A 21,839-nucleotide genomic window follows, 5' to 3' on the forward strand; every position below is an offset into this window, starting at 1 on the left:
AATATTGACATTGACATTTGACACGGGGGAGTGGACAGGGTCACAACATGAAAACATAAGACGAGCAAATTGTGACATAAAAATATAAGCATAGTTAGTACCTATATTTAGTAATCAATATGTACCTATTTAATGTATGTTTGCCATATGGTCAAGTGCAAGTAAAAGCTTTGTTTGCTGTATAGTGTATGTATTTGTACAAGTAACTTCGATTCTATTCTACTGAAAGAGCGGCATTTGCTATGATAAACAATACCTATGTAGGTAAGGCTCGGTATTACTTGCAATGTCAATATCTATGGTCACAAGTAGGTTACATATGTAGGAGATTCTTTATCCATACAATGGGCACAAATAAAAAAAAAGTAAAAAACAAAAGCGCGCGAAACTGAATAAGCCGTCGCCCGCCATATTTGTTTAAGAAGTGTAAGGTCGATATTGGCGCGACTTGTTATTTTTAAAAAGTATAAGATGTGTTTATGTTTATATAATTTTCGATTTGTAAGCTTCACTGAGTAAGTACATTGTTGACTTCATTATGTTTGATTTGATGATTTATTTACGTTAAGATAAATGCGAAGTAAAAAATATTTTTGTTTTGTCAGTAGACAACAACAACAACAACAGCCTGTATATTTCCACTGCTGGGCTAAAGGCCTCCTCTCCCTTTGAGGAGAAGGTTCGGAACATATTCCACCACGCTGTTCCAATGCGGGTTGGTGGAATACACATGTGGCCAATGATATTCTAATAAATATTAGATAGCTTGATAAAAACAATAAGTAAAAGCGATAACTAGATGTTTTAATTACGCAAAACGTATTACTACATAATTATGATGTATTATAACGTATTACTGGCATAATTATGATGGAAACGACTAAGGCAAACGTCCCAATTAGGACGTTTTCTAGTCTTCACTTTTTGCGCGTTAATGACATATCTGTTTACTAGAACATCATTGCATGTGGCAGAATTTCTATGAAATTTGTCACATGCAAGTTTCCTCACAATGTTTTCCTTCACCGCTGAACACGAGATGAATTATAAAGACATATTAAGCACATGAATCAGCGGTGGTTGCCTGGGTTTGAACCCGCAATCATCGGTTAAGATGCACGCGTTCTAACCACTGGGCCATCTCGACTCTCTCATAGTAGTAGTTAGTAGACTGTTTTAGGTATTTTAAATTCTTTTTATAATCTATTTCTAATATACTTTATACTTAAGTAATATATGATATGATTCAATAGCTTTCCTACCAACAAAATCAACCAACATAATTTCTCTTTCGAAATGCTTTAGCTGGTAGTTTGTTTTCCACCACTCGTAAGAGAAGTTGTCATAGCTCGTAGAAGGTGGAGCAGGTCCGGAAAGGAGTGGGGTTGATCCCGCGTCGTCTCGACGGAGGTGCATCACAAAGGAGGTCAAATATCCCACACAACATATTTTGTCTGAGTTGACTGCTTTAGAGCCTCAAACATCAAAGAAGATGATTGTAGATTTTCTTAATAATAATCAAATAATTTGAAAAACATTTTAAGTATTTTCAAAAATATTTATACAGAATAACAAAATACATTTATGCACACGTTTATATTTATTTTACTGACAATCGTGATGTTTTTACATAAATAATTATTTATTTATTTTAGCTTATTTACAATACGACGAGAATTGAAACTATGTACTTACATACGAATAACATTAAATCCTGTTTATTTTTCTGGTGGATATATGTATGTATATACATATATGTACACGAGCTTATGACGCATTTGCCCATTTTATTTTTTACTAATTAGTAATTGATATGTACCTATATAGTAAATGAAGAGAATCTTGCCTTATTATGAGTGTTACGTATTTAAACGTAAATTTCTTACACGTAATCTTCTTAAATTTTCATGACTTTTATTTTAATTGAAATTTATATTATAATTTATTGCCTGTCGAATCTGCCTGAAGCTAATTTTAGTAGCAATTACTACTCAGGAGTGGAAAGATTCCAATAGTGTTTTTGTTGCCAATTCTACTCAAGATGATCTAGATTCCTAATTGGTACTTATTTTATATTAAAATATCACTATAAATACATAAAAATCTGAGCCTGTAAACTGTTGAAGAGCTTAAATGTACCTAATAGAGTACATTTTGACTATCAAACTAATGAATGAAATATAATTTCAGGGATATAAATAACAGTCATTTTTGTGAGAAACATTTTATTTGCAGTTGTAAAAACTGTACAAATCTTAACAAACTTATAAATTATCATCTATTATGGACCTTCCATGGCACTGCTGACGACAAAAGCCAAATAAAACGTCGCGCTTAGACTACATAGAATTTATATTCTCAATTCCTATATTAACATCAGTCATTTGATTTTTTTTTCGAAGATTGAAGATAGTCTAAGGAAAATATGATCTTATGGCTTTTGACTTCATTATTGCTTTTTAAAGAACTTTCACTCATCGCTACAACTGTTACACTGCGTACCTTTAAAAAGTATACAATCATAATAAGAAATGGGAGAATTCGATTACACTTTGTGATCAGTAAAAATAATCAAACTTTTTATCTTATTTCTAATGTGGTATACGTGAAGATGATTATTTATATACACCCGAAAGCACCATTTTTGACACATGTTATTTATATTTTGAGTATAATATTTCTGTTTGTTTGTTGAAACATTGTTCTATTATATCATTCTTCTTATATTCTCAGATAGATATTGATGTTTTTATTGTCAACTTCTTTGAATATTCTACATTATTATTATGAAAAATAAAAATAATTTAAATAATTGAAAAACATCTATCTTTCGTTAATATTAAGAATCCACAGCTAATAAATATTAGTAATCAGTTCACTAATAGGGTTAAAACAATAAGTAAAATTAATAAAGTCTACTTAAAAAAGCAAGTTTACAGATAAAATATATATTTGATTACTTGCTATGAATAAAATAATTGATTTAACAATAAAGGGTCAACAACTAAAACATTTTATTTACACTAAAACTAAAAGATTGGTAATGACATAAAAAGAAAAAGCATAGACTCGAAAAAAATACAAAATAATACGATTCTATGGCTGTATTTGTTCGGAAGATAAAGTTAGTTATCTATGTGTCATATACAGATTATATATAAAAGTCTATAGATTATGATTAAGGGAAATATTGCATAGATTAAAAAAATAAATAAACAGTCAAACAAGTTCAAATGCAACCCGACATTGATATCAAGTAAATAAAATGCAATTATCAGAATTATAATAAAAAACAAATTAGCATAAATTATAAGAAAACAAAATATTAATCTCCTTTCATAGTATTTTTTGTTTTAAATTTCAATATAGAATAATTAATTTTATTAAATACGATTCTTGTATTATGAATAAATATTTTATTTCGAAGTTTAACTTTCGGAAGAATTAGGTATATATCAGAGAATATGATATTTGTTTTAAATATATAAATTAGATAAATTTAAGGTCACTTTCCATTAGTTTTATCTATTTTAACAATTACAAATGAGCAATTTTAGACATTTTTATATTACAATAATTTCATAAAATTCATCAAAAATATACAGTACATAAAAATTACTAAGGTCAAAGATATGTGGTTTAGTAATGGTTTTATAAAACGAAAGCACATCCCAAATACAAAGCTTCGATATAATACTCAATAGCAACACCAAGTGTTTATACTTTGGTAGCACATATTAATGTTGCCATACGTTAAATTGAATTAAGTGAAAGGGTAAAAGATTCGTTGTAATACAACACGGATAATAAATAATATATATCTAATAACGCTCAACAACTATACTAATAATTAAACAATACGCAAAGTGTCGTGAACGTTGTAAAACATTGAAAAGAGTAATATTGAACGGAGGTTAAAATTTATTATTTTTTGGATTATTCAGAACACTTTGCGCGTTACGCCCTTTACGATCGAGTTAAAGGGATTGCTCGTGTCTATACAGGTGAGCGTCCGCGCTATAGAACTAGCATAGCGACGTATTTGTAGGAGCCGCTCAGATGGGTCGCGTAAAGTTTGCTGGGAACATGCCCTTTTCATTGGTCGTTTCCTTTATGCCCATTAGCCAGCCCTCCTCCTGGTGAATCAATACAACAATATTACTTATAACACAGATAAAAACAATCAAAACCTTAAAAATTAGAGTATAATCCATACATAGAATTGACATTTTCTTAGTAATAGTCAGTATGTGACCATTACTGCTCATATACAACAACAACAGCCTGTAAATTCCCACTGCTGGGCTAAAGGCCTCCTCTCCCTTTGAGGAGAAGGTTTGGGACATATTCCACCACGCTGTTCTAATGCGGGTTGGTGGAATACACATGTGGCAGAATTTTTATGGAATTTGTTGAGGTTTCCTCACGATGTTTTCCTTCACCACTGAGCACAAGATGAATTATAAAGACAAATTAAGCACATGAATCAGCGGTGGGTTTGAACCCGCAATCATCGGTTAAAATGCACGCGTTCTAACCACCGGGCCATCTCGACTCATATACATCGTCACAATAAAAGCCAACCGTGCCTCGTGGTCGAGTGTACTGTACCTGTTCGTCAGGGTCGTCGTACTCCACGACGCGGATGACGTCACCGACCTCGAAGGACAGCTCGTCGCTGTCCTCGCGCGTGTAGCGGTACGTGGCGCGCACGCGGTACAGCGTCCCCGCCGGAAGACCCGACAGCGTGGCTCCTGCGGGCACATATCAACACTGTCAGATATTTCACTTAGAGAATTACGTAAGTAGAAATAACAGTCAGTAAAAGCTAAAACGCTTTCTTACACCTAAAGAAGTGGAGAAGAATGGAGAATCATTGGGAAATATTATTAACAATGATTTCCTTCAATCTCAAGCACAAGATAGTATATATAGTATCAGTATAGATTTTGAACAATTTCATAGAGCTAATAACATTACGTTAGACGATCGTAGGTTCGAATCGACCTATTGAGTATATAAAAATACTTAATTAAGTATTGTCATATAATTGATATTATTGCTATGTAAAAATTTATTTAGTGATAATTTTTATAATTTATGTCACTAATCGTTTATTTATTGTCAATTCTAAAAATTGGTGTTCTTCTTTTTAAACTTTAATGTATAAGTAATAATGACAACATACGACTTTTTCTGTAATATTATGGAAAATTTTCTTTCGCAAGAGATCTACTACTAAGAGATCTTCGTCTGTGTTTTATAACTCATATTCGTATTAAAAATAGATTAATTAAACAAATTCATCTGTATATTATAGAATGTGTTCGAAATTTGCCATATATTATCCATACCTTTTGAATATTAAAGTTTTACCTTTCTTTCATACAGCAAATAGTAAAAATAGAAATCCTACGGTAATCCTCCTTTTCAGGACAGAATTCACTTCATAATAAGTATACGTGGTTTATACGTCATTATGAGTGTAGGAACATAAATATATCTCTATCGACATTATTGTTATTTATAACTAAAATTGTGTTAGTGCACAACAATATAAAAACATTTAAACGAAGCAGTGAAAAATTCAAGCCATTCCACAGATAAATATTTACAAGATATGATTCTGCCGCCTGCAAACAAATATATAAGAATTACATACATATAATACATATATACAAATGAAGGTGAATATGCAGTACATAAGTTTTTAATTTAATCAAATTTTGCGCAACTGAATTAAATTAACTTTATAACAAAACGAGACAAAGAGTCGCCTAAATTACAAAGCTTAATTTTTTTTATTCAATTAAGATGTTAAAGATGAGAAATACACTTTGTATTACAAGAAAAATGTTTATACACAAATATGTGTTGCAAGTTAAAAATATTCATGTTTTTTTAAATGTTTCTTTTTTGTATCATTCCTCACTGATAACAGGTCAACTTTGATTATATAGAATGGTTCTAATTCGATATTTAAAATTTTGAAAAACGAGTGAGATAGTTCTGTTTTATTTTCAGTTCAGCTGTTAAAGCAACACATATTTCTATAACTGAAGCGATTGTACATTACATAAATACTTTGTACCCCATACCTGATATTGCGAAAATTACTCACCCACTGGTATATCGTAAACGTCTTCGTTCTTCGCCGTTTGATTATCTTTTTCCGTATCTTTCTTATCGACTTCCTTTTCTTTTTCTTTTTCCTTTTCTTTGTTTTTATCTTTCTCTTGATCTTGTTCTTGCTCTTTATCTTTCTCATCATCTACTTGTCTCTTTTCCTCGACGTTATTGTTCATTTTCTCTGGCATTTCCGGGGACCCTGAGAGAAGTCGAGCTATTGGTTGCCTACACACTACGTCACACAAACTACCGATTACATTTTGTGATTTTACTGTATTAGATGGATAATCTCGTGGATTGTAAATAGAAAGGCTTGAATGGGGAGCGGCATGAGTCGTGATCACAGCCTTAACCTGCGCATTAGTTCATCTGTGGATTGAAGGAGTCGGGAGCGCCGATGCACGCGATTGGTCAGTCGATGCTTGTCGTTCATTGGACTCTCACTTGTCATTCGGCTACTGTCATTTAGCTGATAGTCCACATGTGACAACTTGCCTCTAAACTGCTTATCTGCACTCACGACTCGTGCTAACTATTATATAAGGATCTTAACTAAGGAAAAATTGTTGAATTTTCTTGTTTAAGGTACTAATACAATCCAAAACTGAAAAAAGGTCATTTCAATATACCTTTATATGGCACAATTATTTGGGGGATGTTGGAATTAGTTGTTGGGAAAATTGATATATGACATCTTTGGAAATTAGATCAAGTACATTTCTAGCAATTACACAAATAACATTAGCGTTAATAGCCAAATTATGACTCTAAACATTACTTCAATACATGTCTACGATCTACGCGTACAAAACAAACAAAATTGACGACCTCCATGGTCGAGTGGTGTGTACACCGGTTTTCATGGGTACGCCACTCTGAGGTCCCGGGTTCGATTCCTGGCCGAGTCGATGTAGATTACCCTTAGTTTTCTATGTTGTCTTGGGTCTGGGTGTTTGTGGTACCGTCGTTAATTCTGATTTCCATAACACAAGTGCTTGAGCTACTTACATTGGGATCAGAGTAATGTATGTGATGTTGTAAACTCACCGACGGGTATGTCGTACAACTCCTCCACCTTGCGCTCGTCGGAGCCGACGGGCGAGTCGGCCGGGCTGGCGGACAGCTCGCGCGCGGGGGGGCGCGGGGCGTCGCGCGGGGGCGTGGCCGGCGGGCCGGGGGGGTCGCCGTTGAGCGCGGGGGAGGGCGGCGCTACACCACACGACACACTCACACTCATGCAAGCCGATCGGAGACTGGCTTTGTGTTCATTATTGTTTACTGACATTGTGATGTCATGTCGAGACATGTCTTAATTTTATTGTAATAATTTCATCCGCTGATATATTTTTTATGCACAAAGCCATTCTCTAATAATTATATGCAAATTTATTTGTTAATACATGTTTTTAAATAATTTTAACTAACTGATGATAAGCAGAATAGTCTTATAAGATTGTGTAGCAAATTTGCAACTCTTTATTTACTTTTTTTTTCAAACCGTAGCTCAAATTTGAAACTTTATCTCTTTCTAACCATCTATTACTTTGGAATGAAAAGACAAAATGTCTCTAAAGATGTTTCTTATAATTTGTATACTTTTATAATTACAGCAGATATTGACAGTTCGAACGATTATTTTTATTATGAATCATTATCAAATCAATACGAATGGTGGTTATTTATTATTTTAGTAAAATTAACTAATTAAAACGTATCATTTTTACAACATCAATCAAACTCCACCACACAACTATATTAACTACACTAACATTCGAAGTACAAACGACCATGCCGTTAATTATGAAACTTTCGCCTGACATAATAAATCTCGTATGGCACGTATTAAATGATTTTTATTAACGTATGGAATGACTGTACTTCAAAGTAACTGCATCGAACGGTTGAATGCGGCCGCATATTAAGCGCGTATTAGAATTTTCTGAATTACGTTAAACAAAAGCGTCTCACAATTTAAATATCGAACGCAACAGAAGCTTTGAAGGATTTCATAGTGATAGTAAGAGCAAAGTGGAGTCAATGTAGGATCACTTACTCTGCAGCGTATCAGTGGCGCCGTTGGTGGCGGGTTTGATTGCCGGCTTGCGGTATCCGCCGCGCTGACTCTCCGTCGCCAGCTTGTCCGTGATGGCTTCCAGCTCCAGGAACACCTGCACCGTTATTGTCTATAGTGCACATCGTTATATATGAAATTACCTAAATTGACATATGTACGACAACAGCCTGTAAATTCCCACTGCTGGGTTAAAGGCCTCCTCTCCCTTTGAGGAGAAGGTTTGAAACATATTCCACCACGCTGTTCTAATGCGGGTTGGTGGAATACACATGTGGCAGAATTTCTATGAAATTTGTCACATGCAGGTTTCCTCACGATGTTTTCCTTCACCGCTGAGCACGAGATGAATTATAAAGACCAATTAAGCACATAAATCAGCGGTGCTTGCCTGGGTTTGAACCCGCAATCATCGGTTTAGGTGCACGCGTTCTAACCACTGGGCCATCTCGACTCGTACACATATTCAAAAGTACACACACACGCTCACTAATAATAACTATACACGCATATATGTATATAAAAACGTCTTCTTTTTTTTAATAAGTAATTTTTATTATACAAATGTTATATGGTACAGTGTTCTATTTGAAACTGCAGGAAAAATGGATCGATGGAACGATTTTGATTGGTTATTTTCCTGCCATCAAAAGGGTTGACTTTTGGGGTAATATTAACACACAAAAATGTTAGTCTTTTCTCGGGTCCTACAACACATACTGGTTGGGATGAGACTCTTTTATTCCACTCTGCCTGAAACGACACGGCATTCTTTTATCTACTATTAATAAATTAATTCCAAAATGTATCGATTAATAATCAGTACTTCTTAATGCTAGCCAACATAGTCGTGTAAAGATATGCAATAAAATTTTGTGTTCCATACGACATCGTCATTTCTAAATGCAGGAAAAAAATATCACGTATCGTACACAACTTTACTGACGTTTTTTGTCGCGATAAAGGACTATCGTGTATCAGTTTACCAAGTTCCCGGATTGACAGCAATAGGCTATTTGACTGGTTTTTAAAATCCATTTTATATTATTTAGTAGTGGTTAAGGAACCCAGTAAAAGTAGATTTTTTTATTTCTAGTACATATTTGCCGAAAAATATCATATTAAAAATTACATATTTAAATAACGCGCTAAAACGCTACTTGGACAATATGACGCTGCAATGGGGTCGGTGACGTCACTTTGCTGTATTTCAATCTGTGGTACATATAGTAGAAAAGCAAGGTTTACAAGAAAGTGACTTCATCATAAGCCCGGCCAATCGGGAGCGTTTTGTGTCACGTGACAAACGTTTGAAAAAATGCATTTTTATTTATTGTTTTTTGAATAAATTCAGTATTATTTTAAAGTTTCGTTAGTAAATAACCATTTTTAAACTCATAATCTACATTGATTACAATAATTCACAATTCATTTTTCGCATTGTCAAATAGCCTATTGCTTGAATAGAAGTATGCGAAATGTTTGCGTGATCGCGACAATGCGGGCACAATTAGCCAAACAACATACCTTCGAGCTTTCCGAATGGAACAGTTGCTCCGCTGAAAACAACGTCTGCAAGTTGTTGACATAGAACAGTACGCGTGAGTCGTATAGTGCCGGCAGTTCGTCGTGGAGTTCGGAGTTTAGTACTTCGTATGTGCGTTTTGCTTCCTCTAATTGTTCCCGGCCTTTGGTTATCTGGAAAACAATTCAACCGGTGGATATTTCAATTGATTTCTTTACTGTCAATTTTTCATCTTGTTAACTATTTAAGTTGGACCGGTTTTAAGCGTGAAAAAGTAACCATGAACCTTGTGCTTCATACCAAAATCGCTTCAGTGGTTTGGCCAGTAAAAAGTAACAGACAGTTTCTTTTGTATTTATAATATTAGTATTAGTAATAATATTACAGCTATGGGTAATAATATCTAGGCCGATTTGGTCCACTGTAGTCAATTTCAAGGAAGACAGTGGGATATACTCTCTATCCCTTTGCACTTTATTCAACACGACGGAAATCTGACTCGAAAAGAGTTTAGGCAGAGCACCAAAGGTTTCCCTGTCTTTCCACAAATAAATCTGTAAACTCTGTCACCTTCTAGATTCTGAGATACTAATATATAATTTTTATCAATTACCAAACTCTAGATCTAACTTAGGACCCCAGAATTTGCGCTCTTATAAGCTTATTACTAGACTGTCCAAAGACAGTATGCAGTATAAATACAAACACAATTTTGTGACATCATGGATGCCATTGACGTGATTGAAAACTATATTTAGTATATAAAAATTTAACCGAAAAAAAATGTCTCTGCTACTAAAATCTGACTCTGTACAATGGATTTTTTTATGGATGGATAAAATATTATATTCACCTTAACATCGTCCCTTCTCTTTGCAGCGTTAGCCTGCAAGTTCTGGAAACTATGCCTCTGGCTGTCATAGTCTACAAGCTTCCTGCCGCGTTTTTCGATTTTTTTCTGAAAATGTAATAATAACATTTTACGATCATTCATAATTGGGGGGATATGTATCATTAAGTCTTCATAATCAAATTAGTTATGAGCCATTTACGCTTTCTTATCTTTTTAAAATACGTATATAGTTATCTTTATTTACACTTACTTTTTTTAATATTATATTGGTACATCATAAATAGGAGATACATGTGGTTTTTAAATTGTCTACTAATATTAATTTCTGGGTCAGCACTGAAAACAAGATTGTTTGACGAAAAATAACAGATGAGTGCGTGGTGGTCAACCCTACGCTTCAAAACTCTACTACAAAAGAGTTTAAGTAGTCAGAAAACGATTTAAATATTGAACTCACCCTAACTTCAGGGAACTGGTTTGTGTATGTGTTGATAGGTATCAAAACTTGGTCGCCGAGCTTGTGCGAGAAGTCCTGCCAAAGCATTTCCATGTTTTGAGCTTGAACATACAGCAAGTCGTGGCCCGACCAACTGCTCTCGTACACCTCTGTTATCGCCTCCATTAGCGTCTTTGATGCTGTTTGTACCGCTATAAATGAGATCAAATTTTACATAAATTAATGTTTGATTTAGAGTTGTTTTAATTAATTAGCGAGTCAGTAAATTGATTTAATTAAATTAATTAAGTGAATTGTGAAAGATTTAATGACAGTGGGAGTTAACATAACCTTAATTTGTGTTTATGATTTATCACGCGATTAGCCGAAAACTAAAAAAGTAACTGAAACTGGATGTATCGGATGAAATTATGCCAAGTATTTGTACTACACGAACAAAATCTTATGTTCGTATTACTCGTAGCTTCGTCAAGCTTCTATTTAAAAGTGGAAGAGGTTTTTGTCTAACAGGACTTTTCTTTAATGGTATACGGTTTTACTTGTTAGTGATCTCTTATCAAAATTGCTGCATCAATAGTCATAACCTTTTACCATAGTTCATTTTCAAGGGAAAAAAGTGTTTCAAGAAGAAAGATACATACCACGTATGCATCGTATGTAATTGTTGAACTCCTTTTGCAGCCTCGTTGCTTGCTGGTGCTGACGGTTGAAGTTTTGTAGGTGATCTTCGAAGATGTCGTCCAACGTCCGGTCTACTTTGCCCAGATTTTGAAGAAGCTACACAAAAAAAAAACAAAATAAAAAAAATGTTATGATTTTAAACCGGTAAAGAGAAACTTAGCGGAAGAATATCAGTGTAATAAATTTCAGTAACATAATTATTATCAAAGGTAAACAAGTATCATATATAATACTTTCAATATGTTAATGTTGTATTTAACACAATTATGAATTAATTCAGCCCTCCCACGCAATATGCTAATCAATTAGCTTGCTGCCTTACGTTAAACAGGGTTGGTTCTTAGGTTTTATATATATTGTTGTTTATGATATTTTGTCAAGATACGAGATATAATTTCTATTAAATGCAATATAAAATTTATAGAAAACCTGAGAGAAAAGAAACTCAAACTAATAAAAGAGGGGAATATTCTTAAGACAGAGCTGTTAGTCTATTGCTTGGTAGCCCTAATAATTAAATAACAGACGGTAATAAGCATACGCTTGTAGAGTGACGAAAGGTGAGCCACTTGCTGAAATCAGAGACAGGCGTCACACCTACATAGTTACATAGTATGTATTCTGTGACGTAATCACGAGGACGTATCTCGCCTTAAATTAACATATACCACATTTATAGAGCGCGCAATATAATGCGAATGGCGAGGCGAACCGCAAGTAGAACATGTAAATGCTAGTTCGTCATTTGCTACACATTTTAACAAGAGGTTTATCATGCTCCTCTTGATAACATTCTTTGAATTCGAATCTTAGACTAAAGTCTAATAATAGCAGATGCCGTTCTAATAGAGGATTAAAAAAAGCAAGTTTTTCCGAAGAGTCTGAAATAAACATATCAAATCCAGAATTTACAATAACAATAGTTGTCGACCGTGGTTTCGCTCGTTTAGCGGTTGGTTGTCACGTGTTAGGCAAAAAAAGTAGCCTTTCTTCGAGTTCAAGTTTGCCTCGTACCAAATTTCATCAAATACGATTTGTTGGTTTAGTAGTGAAAGAGTGCCAGATATCAAACCGTGGATGATCAATGATATTAAATATTGTATTTTATATAAGTCTTTAGCATCAGAAACTGTAAATACGACGGGTATGCCGCTGGGAGTATGCTTCGTCCATTGTTGCAAGTTAGAAATACAATGTGACTTTATAAACGGTCACATTTGTCACGAATGTTCGACAAACATTTGCGGAGAAGCGAAACGAATCGCGAGCAAGCCTGTGTAAATATGCCATTAGATAATTTTTCGCTTTTGATAACAACAGAGTTGCTATTGAAAAATAAATAAACCATTTCTGTTGTGCTAATTTTGAATTATAACATCGCTTTAGATTTAAAAAAGGACGATAAAACTTGTTTTGATTGACAAACTTTAAGGGATTTCGTGTCATTATTTGATATTCTTCAACTTTTCTTATTCGTAATATTATATAAATGTAACTTTGAATAACTTCGATAACAAGCGTGATGTCACTATTACAATTTGAATTTTAATAATAATTATTATTCATAACAGGTTCATCATTCACTGTCACCTTAGCAGTAATACAAAATAGCGTATCATCAAAATATCCAGAAAGGGCAATGACATAGCATTAGGATATACATTAGTATTCGAACAGGCTGTTGATTCGACTGCATGTATTAATGTATTCAAAGTAAAGTTAGCAAACAATGCAGAGATTGTCGCAAGGTCGACGCAAACGCATGATAGATCGCATTCTGTGGAACCGAGGTCGTCAGCTAAACTGGTATGGAACACTAATTACATTTGACTCGGAAATGTGGAAATGATTCTGTAAATTAATTTAGCTAACTTTTCGACACACGAGTATATAAAGTTTTGATGAATGTAGTCTATAAGTTAGTTCAAAGTAAACGAAGAGCAAAGTCCATTTTTTATTGCTGGCATCCTATTTTACTTCTAAAGTGATGTATTCGACCTTGAACATTAAATTCCGTTGACTGTTGTAGGATTTCACTTGTGTTTACCTATTACATTTTTTTTAAAGGTTATAGCAGAAAATAAAAATCAAGAGACTTTCTATTGAGTTTACAATAACAACTATAAAATATTTACAATATTTGTAGTAAAACATGCACCACGTTTCGGAAAGGTTTTAGTATATAATATACGCTGTAACACCGCTTTTACGTTACACCTGCTTTCAATTTAGACTAACACGCTACGATTACTAGATAATTTAGACTACAAGCGTGAATTTCATGTTGTTATTATCAGTTAATTATAATAATTTCATAGAAATTGACTACAGGAAAATCAATATTCGTTTCCTATCTTAACGAAGTCAAGTAAGGCTCGATGTGGGGCATAAGCTGTTAATCCGATGCGATGTCATTATACTAACGCTATGTTGTGTTGTGTCATCGACCGCCAGTCATTCTTTTCAACCGTGAACTTTGCCAACACGCAACATGTAACGTTATCATTTATTATGTCCTTGTTTTTTTAACATCGAATATATTTAAATAATCAGTTATATGTTCAGACGGGTTTACTTTCTATATTTTCATTATAAGCGTCAAAATACCATATATACGGTATGTAGGATACCGTAACCATCAAATATTCCACAGTTTGGCTACAGCCATTTCCTATATTAAGATGGTTTGTAACTAATTTCACAACGACGCTAAATGATGTTTTAATAACATGTAGGTCTCCAGACGTTGTCATATATTCCGTCACCACCGAGCATGAGGAATTCACAGTTGGTTTGCAATAGATATTCACGAAGTTTTGAACATAATGGGACACCGTATTTATTTCATTAAGTCCATCAAATGATATAATTTTATAACACCGATCATTTTCTGAATGTAATATTGTAATGATCAGTATTACGTCCACCGACCATAGCGTCACATCCGCAACAATTTCCTTTCGTTTTCGATTGTCTTTGACCGAGGCTTCATATTGCTATTGTTTCACCGCACGCGTCTTCAATAACAACGATATGTTTACGGTTGCACTCGCTCTTATCAGTTATGTATCAAAGTTTATTATCATTTATAGCGTTCTTTGTATTTATTCAGAACTGTAAATAGTTTTTAAAATGATTAGCTTATCGGTAATTTTGTATCGGTTGATTGACTTATCACGGGGTCAATAAATTTGATTAATCTTATACACTAATTGCTTTTAATTTCTTTGTGATCTGTATGTACCCAAAGCTTATACGTTATCCAATTGTTGGGCGTTCTTTTTTTAGGGGTAGTTGTAGTTTATTCCACCATGGTCTATTGTGGGTTTGATACTAATACGGCAAATTACCAACATAAAAAATGCAGCTTTTTTATGATGTTTTCTTTCACCGAGAGTACGAAACGAATTATAAACATAAATTAAGCATATAAAATTTTAGCGGTGCTTAATTGTATTAAAAGCGTAATTGTCAATAATCAACGTCAAACACCACACCTACACCATTCATAAAACTGAGCCCTGACTCTACCAAAACATTATTTATTCTTGAATATGCATATGTATATAAATTATTATTTTTTTTATATCGTTAGCATACTTTTCAACAGAATTTTGTTCTTAATACACTAATCTATACTAATATTTTAAATGCGAAAGAAACTCTGTTAACTCTTCATGCGTAAACTTCTAAACTGATTTAGATGAAACTTGGTATGGAGATTGTTTGAATCCCGAGGAAGGACGTCTTAGTCTTGTTTTAAATAGCCCATCAAGGTGTATGTTACCCAAATATGTAGTGAAGGTTGAAGTGCGATAGGTATAGTTTTATAATCTAGTAGGTTCAGCTGCTAAGGGTCATAAGTAACATACGAGTCGAGTCGAATTTTATGTAAAAAAAGATAATGTAATTACAACTCGAGTCGAGTATCACTACTTCGAATATAAATAGCCGCTAGACAAATCAAAACAAACGCAAAAAAATATAATTGCGTAATAAAAGTAATTAGGTCAGTAAACACTGAGATTGATGACTCTGAGATTTACATACTAAAAATAATTTTAACAATATTTTAAGAGGATATTGCTAATTGTGTTAAATAATACACGTCCTTAATAAACACAACATTTTTATCGATTACCCGGAAAGTTGCGAAAATATCGGATACGTAAATTACGCTCATGAAATATATTAAAGTAATTTTAGAGTTATGAAAAATAACGATTATTTAGCAACCGTGAAAACAATTAATATTAAGTTGTGTGAAATAATGGTTAAACGGTTTCGTGTTTTAATAGGCGTTGCGGTTAATACGCATTTAGTAGCACTTGACTAAATAAAAGCACACGAGTATTAGCACGTTTTGTAAATTAATCAGAAACAATGTTACAACTAATAACGATGCACAACTTTGTTAAGAGAATTACTTTTCTGGTTAATTAAATTTTCAAATAAAAATAAAATTCAGAAATTGTGCTCATATACAATGGAATATTCTAAAATCTAAGTATTGAAATAAAATATTTAGCTACTACGTTACTTTTTATTTAAATATATATATATCAATAGAAAAGCGTAAATAGCGCAATGGTTTACGGGTCGACTAGCGATCTAAAAGTTGCAGGATCGATCCTAACCAAAGAATCGAATCGCAGCTTTAGACGTCCCTCTTAACAGAAGCTAAGTAAGTCCTCCTAACATAATCTTAAAAGGAAGAGTAAATAGAAATATTTGTAATTCCTTAATTAATATGGGACATTACTAAAACCTACTACTTATTTTTACCTACTTATTTTTTTCTTAGAAAGATTAAAAAAACAATGGGTTATTATTGTTCGGGATAAATTAATCTGTTATATTTGGAAACCCCAAAAGGTGTCTGCGTTTTCTATTACATGTATGTTTGTTACGTAATTTTCACAAGAATTTAATTTCAAACGCCATCATGTCTCTTTTTGGAAAGTGAAAGCTAAAGAAGAAAATAAGATAAATCAAAAGTAGCTGTAGACGTGTAAACTAGTTGTAAGTTCTGAGTGTCTAAGGAGAAAGTGTAAGTTTGAGTTTGATAAACACAAACCGATTTGATCGTATGTATTGGATTCACTGTTCAATTCGGTACGACTAAACTTTGTAAATATTTCCTTATGATCGTACAAACCCATTGGTATACTGGAAATAGCTGTTTCTCTTGCTCTGTATAATATAATAATACAAAAATTAAGCCTATACCAAAATATACAACTGAGTGATGAGTATTACTTTCCAACCACAACTTGATATTTTGCATACGTCTTGACTTCACCTTGTCTGAGGATGTTTGCTTTCGCCATGCCAATACGCGGTCCTCTCTTAAGATCTTGTGAACTCCATCGATTAAATATCTACGGCAGATGTGACCGAGTCACTAATACAAGAGACCATGTCGGCTAATTTTGTCGGCTGATTTTAAAACATTTCACTTCTGATAATGAGACAAAATGACAGAACAAGAGAATTTATTATCTAATGTAGCTCATTGTTATTATTTCTAACTGACAGCAGATGATAGCTAGATGGATGTAGATCAGGTCTCGACCATGATCATCCACAATATCTGAAGAAGTTAGATCGTAATCACGGTAACTCCGCAGAAACTTTGGGCAATTTAAAATAATCATGGTAAAGTCGAATACATCACGTTAATTTAAGGTATACAGCGTGTATTCAATGTATTAAAAAAGACTCCCAAAAACACCATCATTATATTATGGATACAATTAATCAAATACACTTATCTTTTTTCACGCTGATTTTACTTTTTCAGTTTAGGTCGGTTTCGCTTGGGTAATTCTTTTTTTAAACAAGGTTAACTTAGATGGTCATAAATTTCATTTTAACATCCAGATCGAGGTTTTTCATTCGCGGTCAATGTATAGAATGTCTATTTGACATTTACATGACAACGTACAAATACATCGCGTCTCACACAAAGGAGACTATGATTTATAACTTCAATAACTGTTTTTACGTTTGAATGAAAAAAATAACGCTTTAATTTATTTGGCAAATATTTAATAGATTAATTCATAGATTTTTTAAGATTATAATTTATTGTCTGCAAAATATGTGCCTGGTGTTCGAAACGATAACTCCTTGCTACTTTACGTATTAAAAAAGGCAAAACTTTCAGTGAATTATTTCCTGTAGTTTTCAATTATTTTTCAAAATACTGTTCAGTCTGTGGAAGACAAAAGAAACAAATGAGCAACGCATCCACATCGGCGCACCTAACATCGACTACATGTGCGATCTAAAAATAGTTAGGTGATAACGCTGCTTGCTGGCGATAGTTTACTCGAATACTTAAACGGGAATTGCGTCGAATGTCTGTCTCATTTGTAAGCAAGAATTGTTGTAATTACACGCTCCTGCCAATGCAAATCGTATGAAAAAAAATCCCGTTTATAAATAAAATCATCGCTTTGAGTATATATTTCATCTTTAGTTTGGAAAAGCGTTGGTTGGAAATCTTTAACTACTTTTGTGTCTACGGAACCCAAAATGTGACAAGGTAATAGAATATGATCCAAACAGTTTCTTCTTTAGTAGATTCGAACCCAGGAGTAAAACACTGTTACGATTTTTTTAATAACATAGATTGATTGAAAATTAAACTTTCGCTCTTTTGACTTCACAATTATGGTTTCCCAATGTTCTCGTAAAATATATTTAAACTTCTATTATTATAGCCAATGTAATAAATATGAGGAAACCGGCAACACCGTAGCGACGTCTATCTGTGTAGTTTCATATGATGTAAGAATTGAGTAATTATTTTCAAGAAAAATTTATTCCGTAACTTTTTATTACTTATCCGTTAAAACCATAAAATAAATCAAACAAACAGTACACAAGACCCAAATTATTAACGTTTTATTTCTTATCCGTTAAAACAATAAAATAAATTAGATATGCAGTACACAACACCCAACCATTCTAGAAGATAAATCTTATTTATTTTAAAAGGCAGAACTTAAATTTAAACCATAATCATTTTTAAGAAATTAGAGAAGTATTGTATAAGTGATCACACATATTTAAAACTTCAACAACGTATAGTACAGTTATTAACAAAATACTAGAGAAATCTATTTTTTTTTATTTCCGTTCATGGAGGTAATGATGCAGCGTTACATTGATAAAAAGACTAACATTGTAACGGTCTAAAGATCACGGTAATCAATGTTTACAAGCTGACGATTGATATAAGAACGTAATTGCGCGAAGCCACAGTTACCATTCAGTCATTACGAAATTCATTTGAATATGACACGAATTATTTTACTGGGTGTGATATAATTCAATATATAAAGATTACTCGATTTTTCAGACTTAAAAAAATTACAAATAAAGTTTGACGATGATTTCTTTTTTCTCCAATAAAAAATACAAATGATTGACTTGATGGGTCTCTAAATTTCTCTTATATTTCATTAATACATTATACAATTTTAGTATTTTTGGGTCAACGATATAGATTTCTAACAGCAAATTGAATAAAGGTTCTTCATATTCTACTTTTCACGTTCCAATAAATATTCGTACGATTATTTATAATATTCAAATGAAACTATAGCAGAAAGGAATGTCGAACATGAGTTTTCGCAAAACAACTCGTTATTCACATTCGATTAATAGACTTCTATTGGTCCCATAATAGTCTCTTAATCGTTCATAATGTACACACCATTACTGCCCCATTAGCCCGTACGTATACAGATCTCGTCAGATGAGATCAGACATTAAACAATCTTTGTATTACGTATTGACGATTAGTTATGTGATGTACTATTGAATAAAATTGAAAATCTATTTGAATCGTACTCTACATATTACTTAATAACTTAAAAATGTTCATTCTTTTGAATAAAAGGAACGTAAAATGTTCATTAAACACTTACTTAATTTTTTGCATTTTATCGCATTTTATTACATTATCGTCTTTAGAAATAGTTTGTTAGAACGTAATTTCATTGTCTTCAATTTGTCCTCATGAATAAATGCAGCGAACCAATTTAAAACCAGTCGCATTATATTTAGTTATACAAATAAAACACGAGTTGAGAATAAATAGTGAACGTGACCAAGAGTCGGTTTAATTTCATAACAAAGGGTAAGATATTTCTAGATCGAAGGATCCGAGGCAGAGTCGACCGCAGATATTGCAATAACCTAATACGATATAGTAATATAACACTCAGATACAAACGCAATCACAATATTGTTACCGGTGACTAATAACATCGTTTGACGGAAATAATCAATGGTGATTTAGTGACCATTGGGTGTTTGGCTTCTTGTGATTTTCAGGCGACACAAACAGACACTAATATTAAGAAATATACAATATATGATTATTTTATTGTAATGGAATAAGTTTAACAGGCGCTAGGCATTATGTATAAATACTGATTAGTTTAACTAAACGTTGCCTTCTTCTTTCGAATATCAAATCAATGAACATAGAAAAGGAGGATCACTCCTTACGTGACCTTTAAAAGATATGTCAGTAAACTACATTTATATGTAAGGTAGTCCACTGTAGGTAAGCACACAGAAAGTAAAACATGAAAATTCTACAAAAAAGGAAAGTATTTACGAAACAAAATTAACTTAAGAGGAAAGTCATGTATCTCTACCTAGTTTCGAAATAATTAAACAAGTAACACAAACATTCACACATACGACTAGCACAGATGCTCGCTATTGTTAAGCTGACAATACATCCATCCATCAAGAGTCGAAGGTTCTCGTTTATATGCATTTTAAAGACAAACGCAAATGTTAACAATTACTGCGTTAGAAATTTGTAAAGAAACTTAAGTTATAGTATTGCTCTTGGTAGTGGTAAGATTCTCATACTGTGTGAGTTAGCCAGTGCAATTACAGGTACAAGGGACGTAACAAATTAGGTCTCACGATTGGCGGTGCATTAACGGTATCCTTTCGACGTCAATGAGTTCGTCAATGGTATTTCTTCGGGACAATAGCTATGGGCAGCCTATCCACTGCTAATAAACTATAAGTACTACAAAATGTTTTTTTGGGAAGGAGTATTAATTACTTGTCTTGTGGTAGTAGGCTATGGAAGGTGTCATTCTTATGTAATCTATTTTTTTTTTCTTACGAAGTCAAATCAATAATTAGGGCAACGTGGACTTTTGATAATAGAGCTCTAAATGGAGAACTAATGGTCTTTCCAAATGATTAGCGTAGGTTATTCAACCATGATATCCTCTTTCGGACAACATAATGTTTTCCTTACATTTATAGTTACTATTTACCTTATAAATATTGTAATAGACGGAATTATTTGGGTTTTCGATGGATTTCGATCACTTTTTCGATGTTCAATTCTGTCATTAAAATGTGTCATACCCGCTATTATGTGATATATTATTTATTTACATTTTCAACAACAACAGTTTCAACTGGTTTTAGAAACATAAAAAATTGTAAAAATAACAAATGAACACTTTATTTTAAAAGTTATTGTTGAAACGTATAGCGGATTACAAAATCTTATTTCATAACTCGTAACGTATATTCAGTAAATCTCGAGAGATTGACGTCAAACTGCTCGGATGTTGCAAGATTATGCATTTGTGTAAAATATAACATACGTTTCAGGGTTTTTAAATATTTCGCAGTAAAGCTAATTATATGTCTTCATATTATTAGATATGATCATAATATGAAGTTGTAATTACAATGTAGCTGATAAAAAAGAACCCTATTTGTAGTCTTTATGATAGTAATATATATAGGGGATACCTATGAATAAAGATACATAAGTACATATATACTCTTACCCGTTATTTTTTGAGGACAAAGGTGTTCATTTATACAGGTTATTTTTTTGTTACTAATGTTATAATCATTTAAGTTTCGCTTGAAAATTAACAATTTAAATCTAAGCAACATTTACTACATTTATGTCAGAATAAATTTTCGATTATTTGTATTGATGGAAAGTTTGACGACATGCCATGGGTCATCGACCTACCTCAAAAGAGTCGTAACTTACGCCAATTAATACAAAGGTCTTTTTAATACTCACATAAAAAGAACATGTGCAATACGC

At 32.9% G+C, this 21,839-nt stretch overlaps 1 protein-coding gene across 1 annotated transcript in view; it reads right to left on the minus strand.

The window, feature by feature from the left end:
* Window positions 1-2,208: 2,208 nt before the first annotated feature.
* The window catches only part of LOC124532235 (myc box-dependent-interacting protein 1), a 43,626-nt gene continuing 23,995 nt past the window's right edge, over window positions 2,209-21,839 (minus strand). The window contains exons 2-10 of the mRNA XM_047107013.1: window positions 11,677-11,812; window positions 11,036-11,226; window positions 10,579-10,683; window positions 9,728-9,898; window positions 8,183-8,297; window positions 7,177-7,338; window positions 6,122-6,328; window positions 4,612-4,754; window positions 2,209-4,136 (exon numbers count right to left, since the gene is read on the minus strand). Of these exons, the coding sequence (XP_046962969.1) occupies window positions 4,056-4,136; window positions 4,612-4,754; window positions 6,122-6,328; window positions 7,177-7,338; window positions 8,183-8,297; window positions 9,728-9,898; window positions 10,579-10,683; window positions 11,036-11,226; window positions 11,677-11,812 (1,311 nt within the window). The 3' untranslated portion in view covers window positions 2,209-4,055. The remainder of the gene's footprint in view (window positions 4,137-4,611; window positions 4,755-6,121; window positions 6,329-7,176; window positions 7,339-8,182; window positions 8,298-9,727; window positions 9,899-10,578; window positions 10,684-11,035; window positions 11,227-11,676; window positions 11,813-21,839) is intronic.

This window comes from Vanessa cardui, chromosome 9 (genome assembly GCF_905220365.1).
Source record: "Vanessa cardui chromosome 9, ilVanCard2.1, whole genome shotgun sequence".
NCBI classification, from domain to species: domain Eukaryota; kingdom Metazoa; phylum Arthropoda; class Insecta; order Lepidoptera; family Nymphalidae; genus Vanessa; species Vanessa cardui.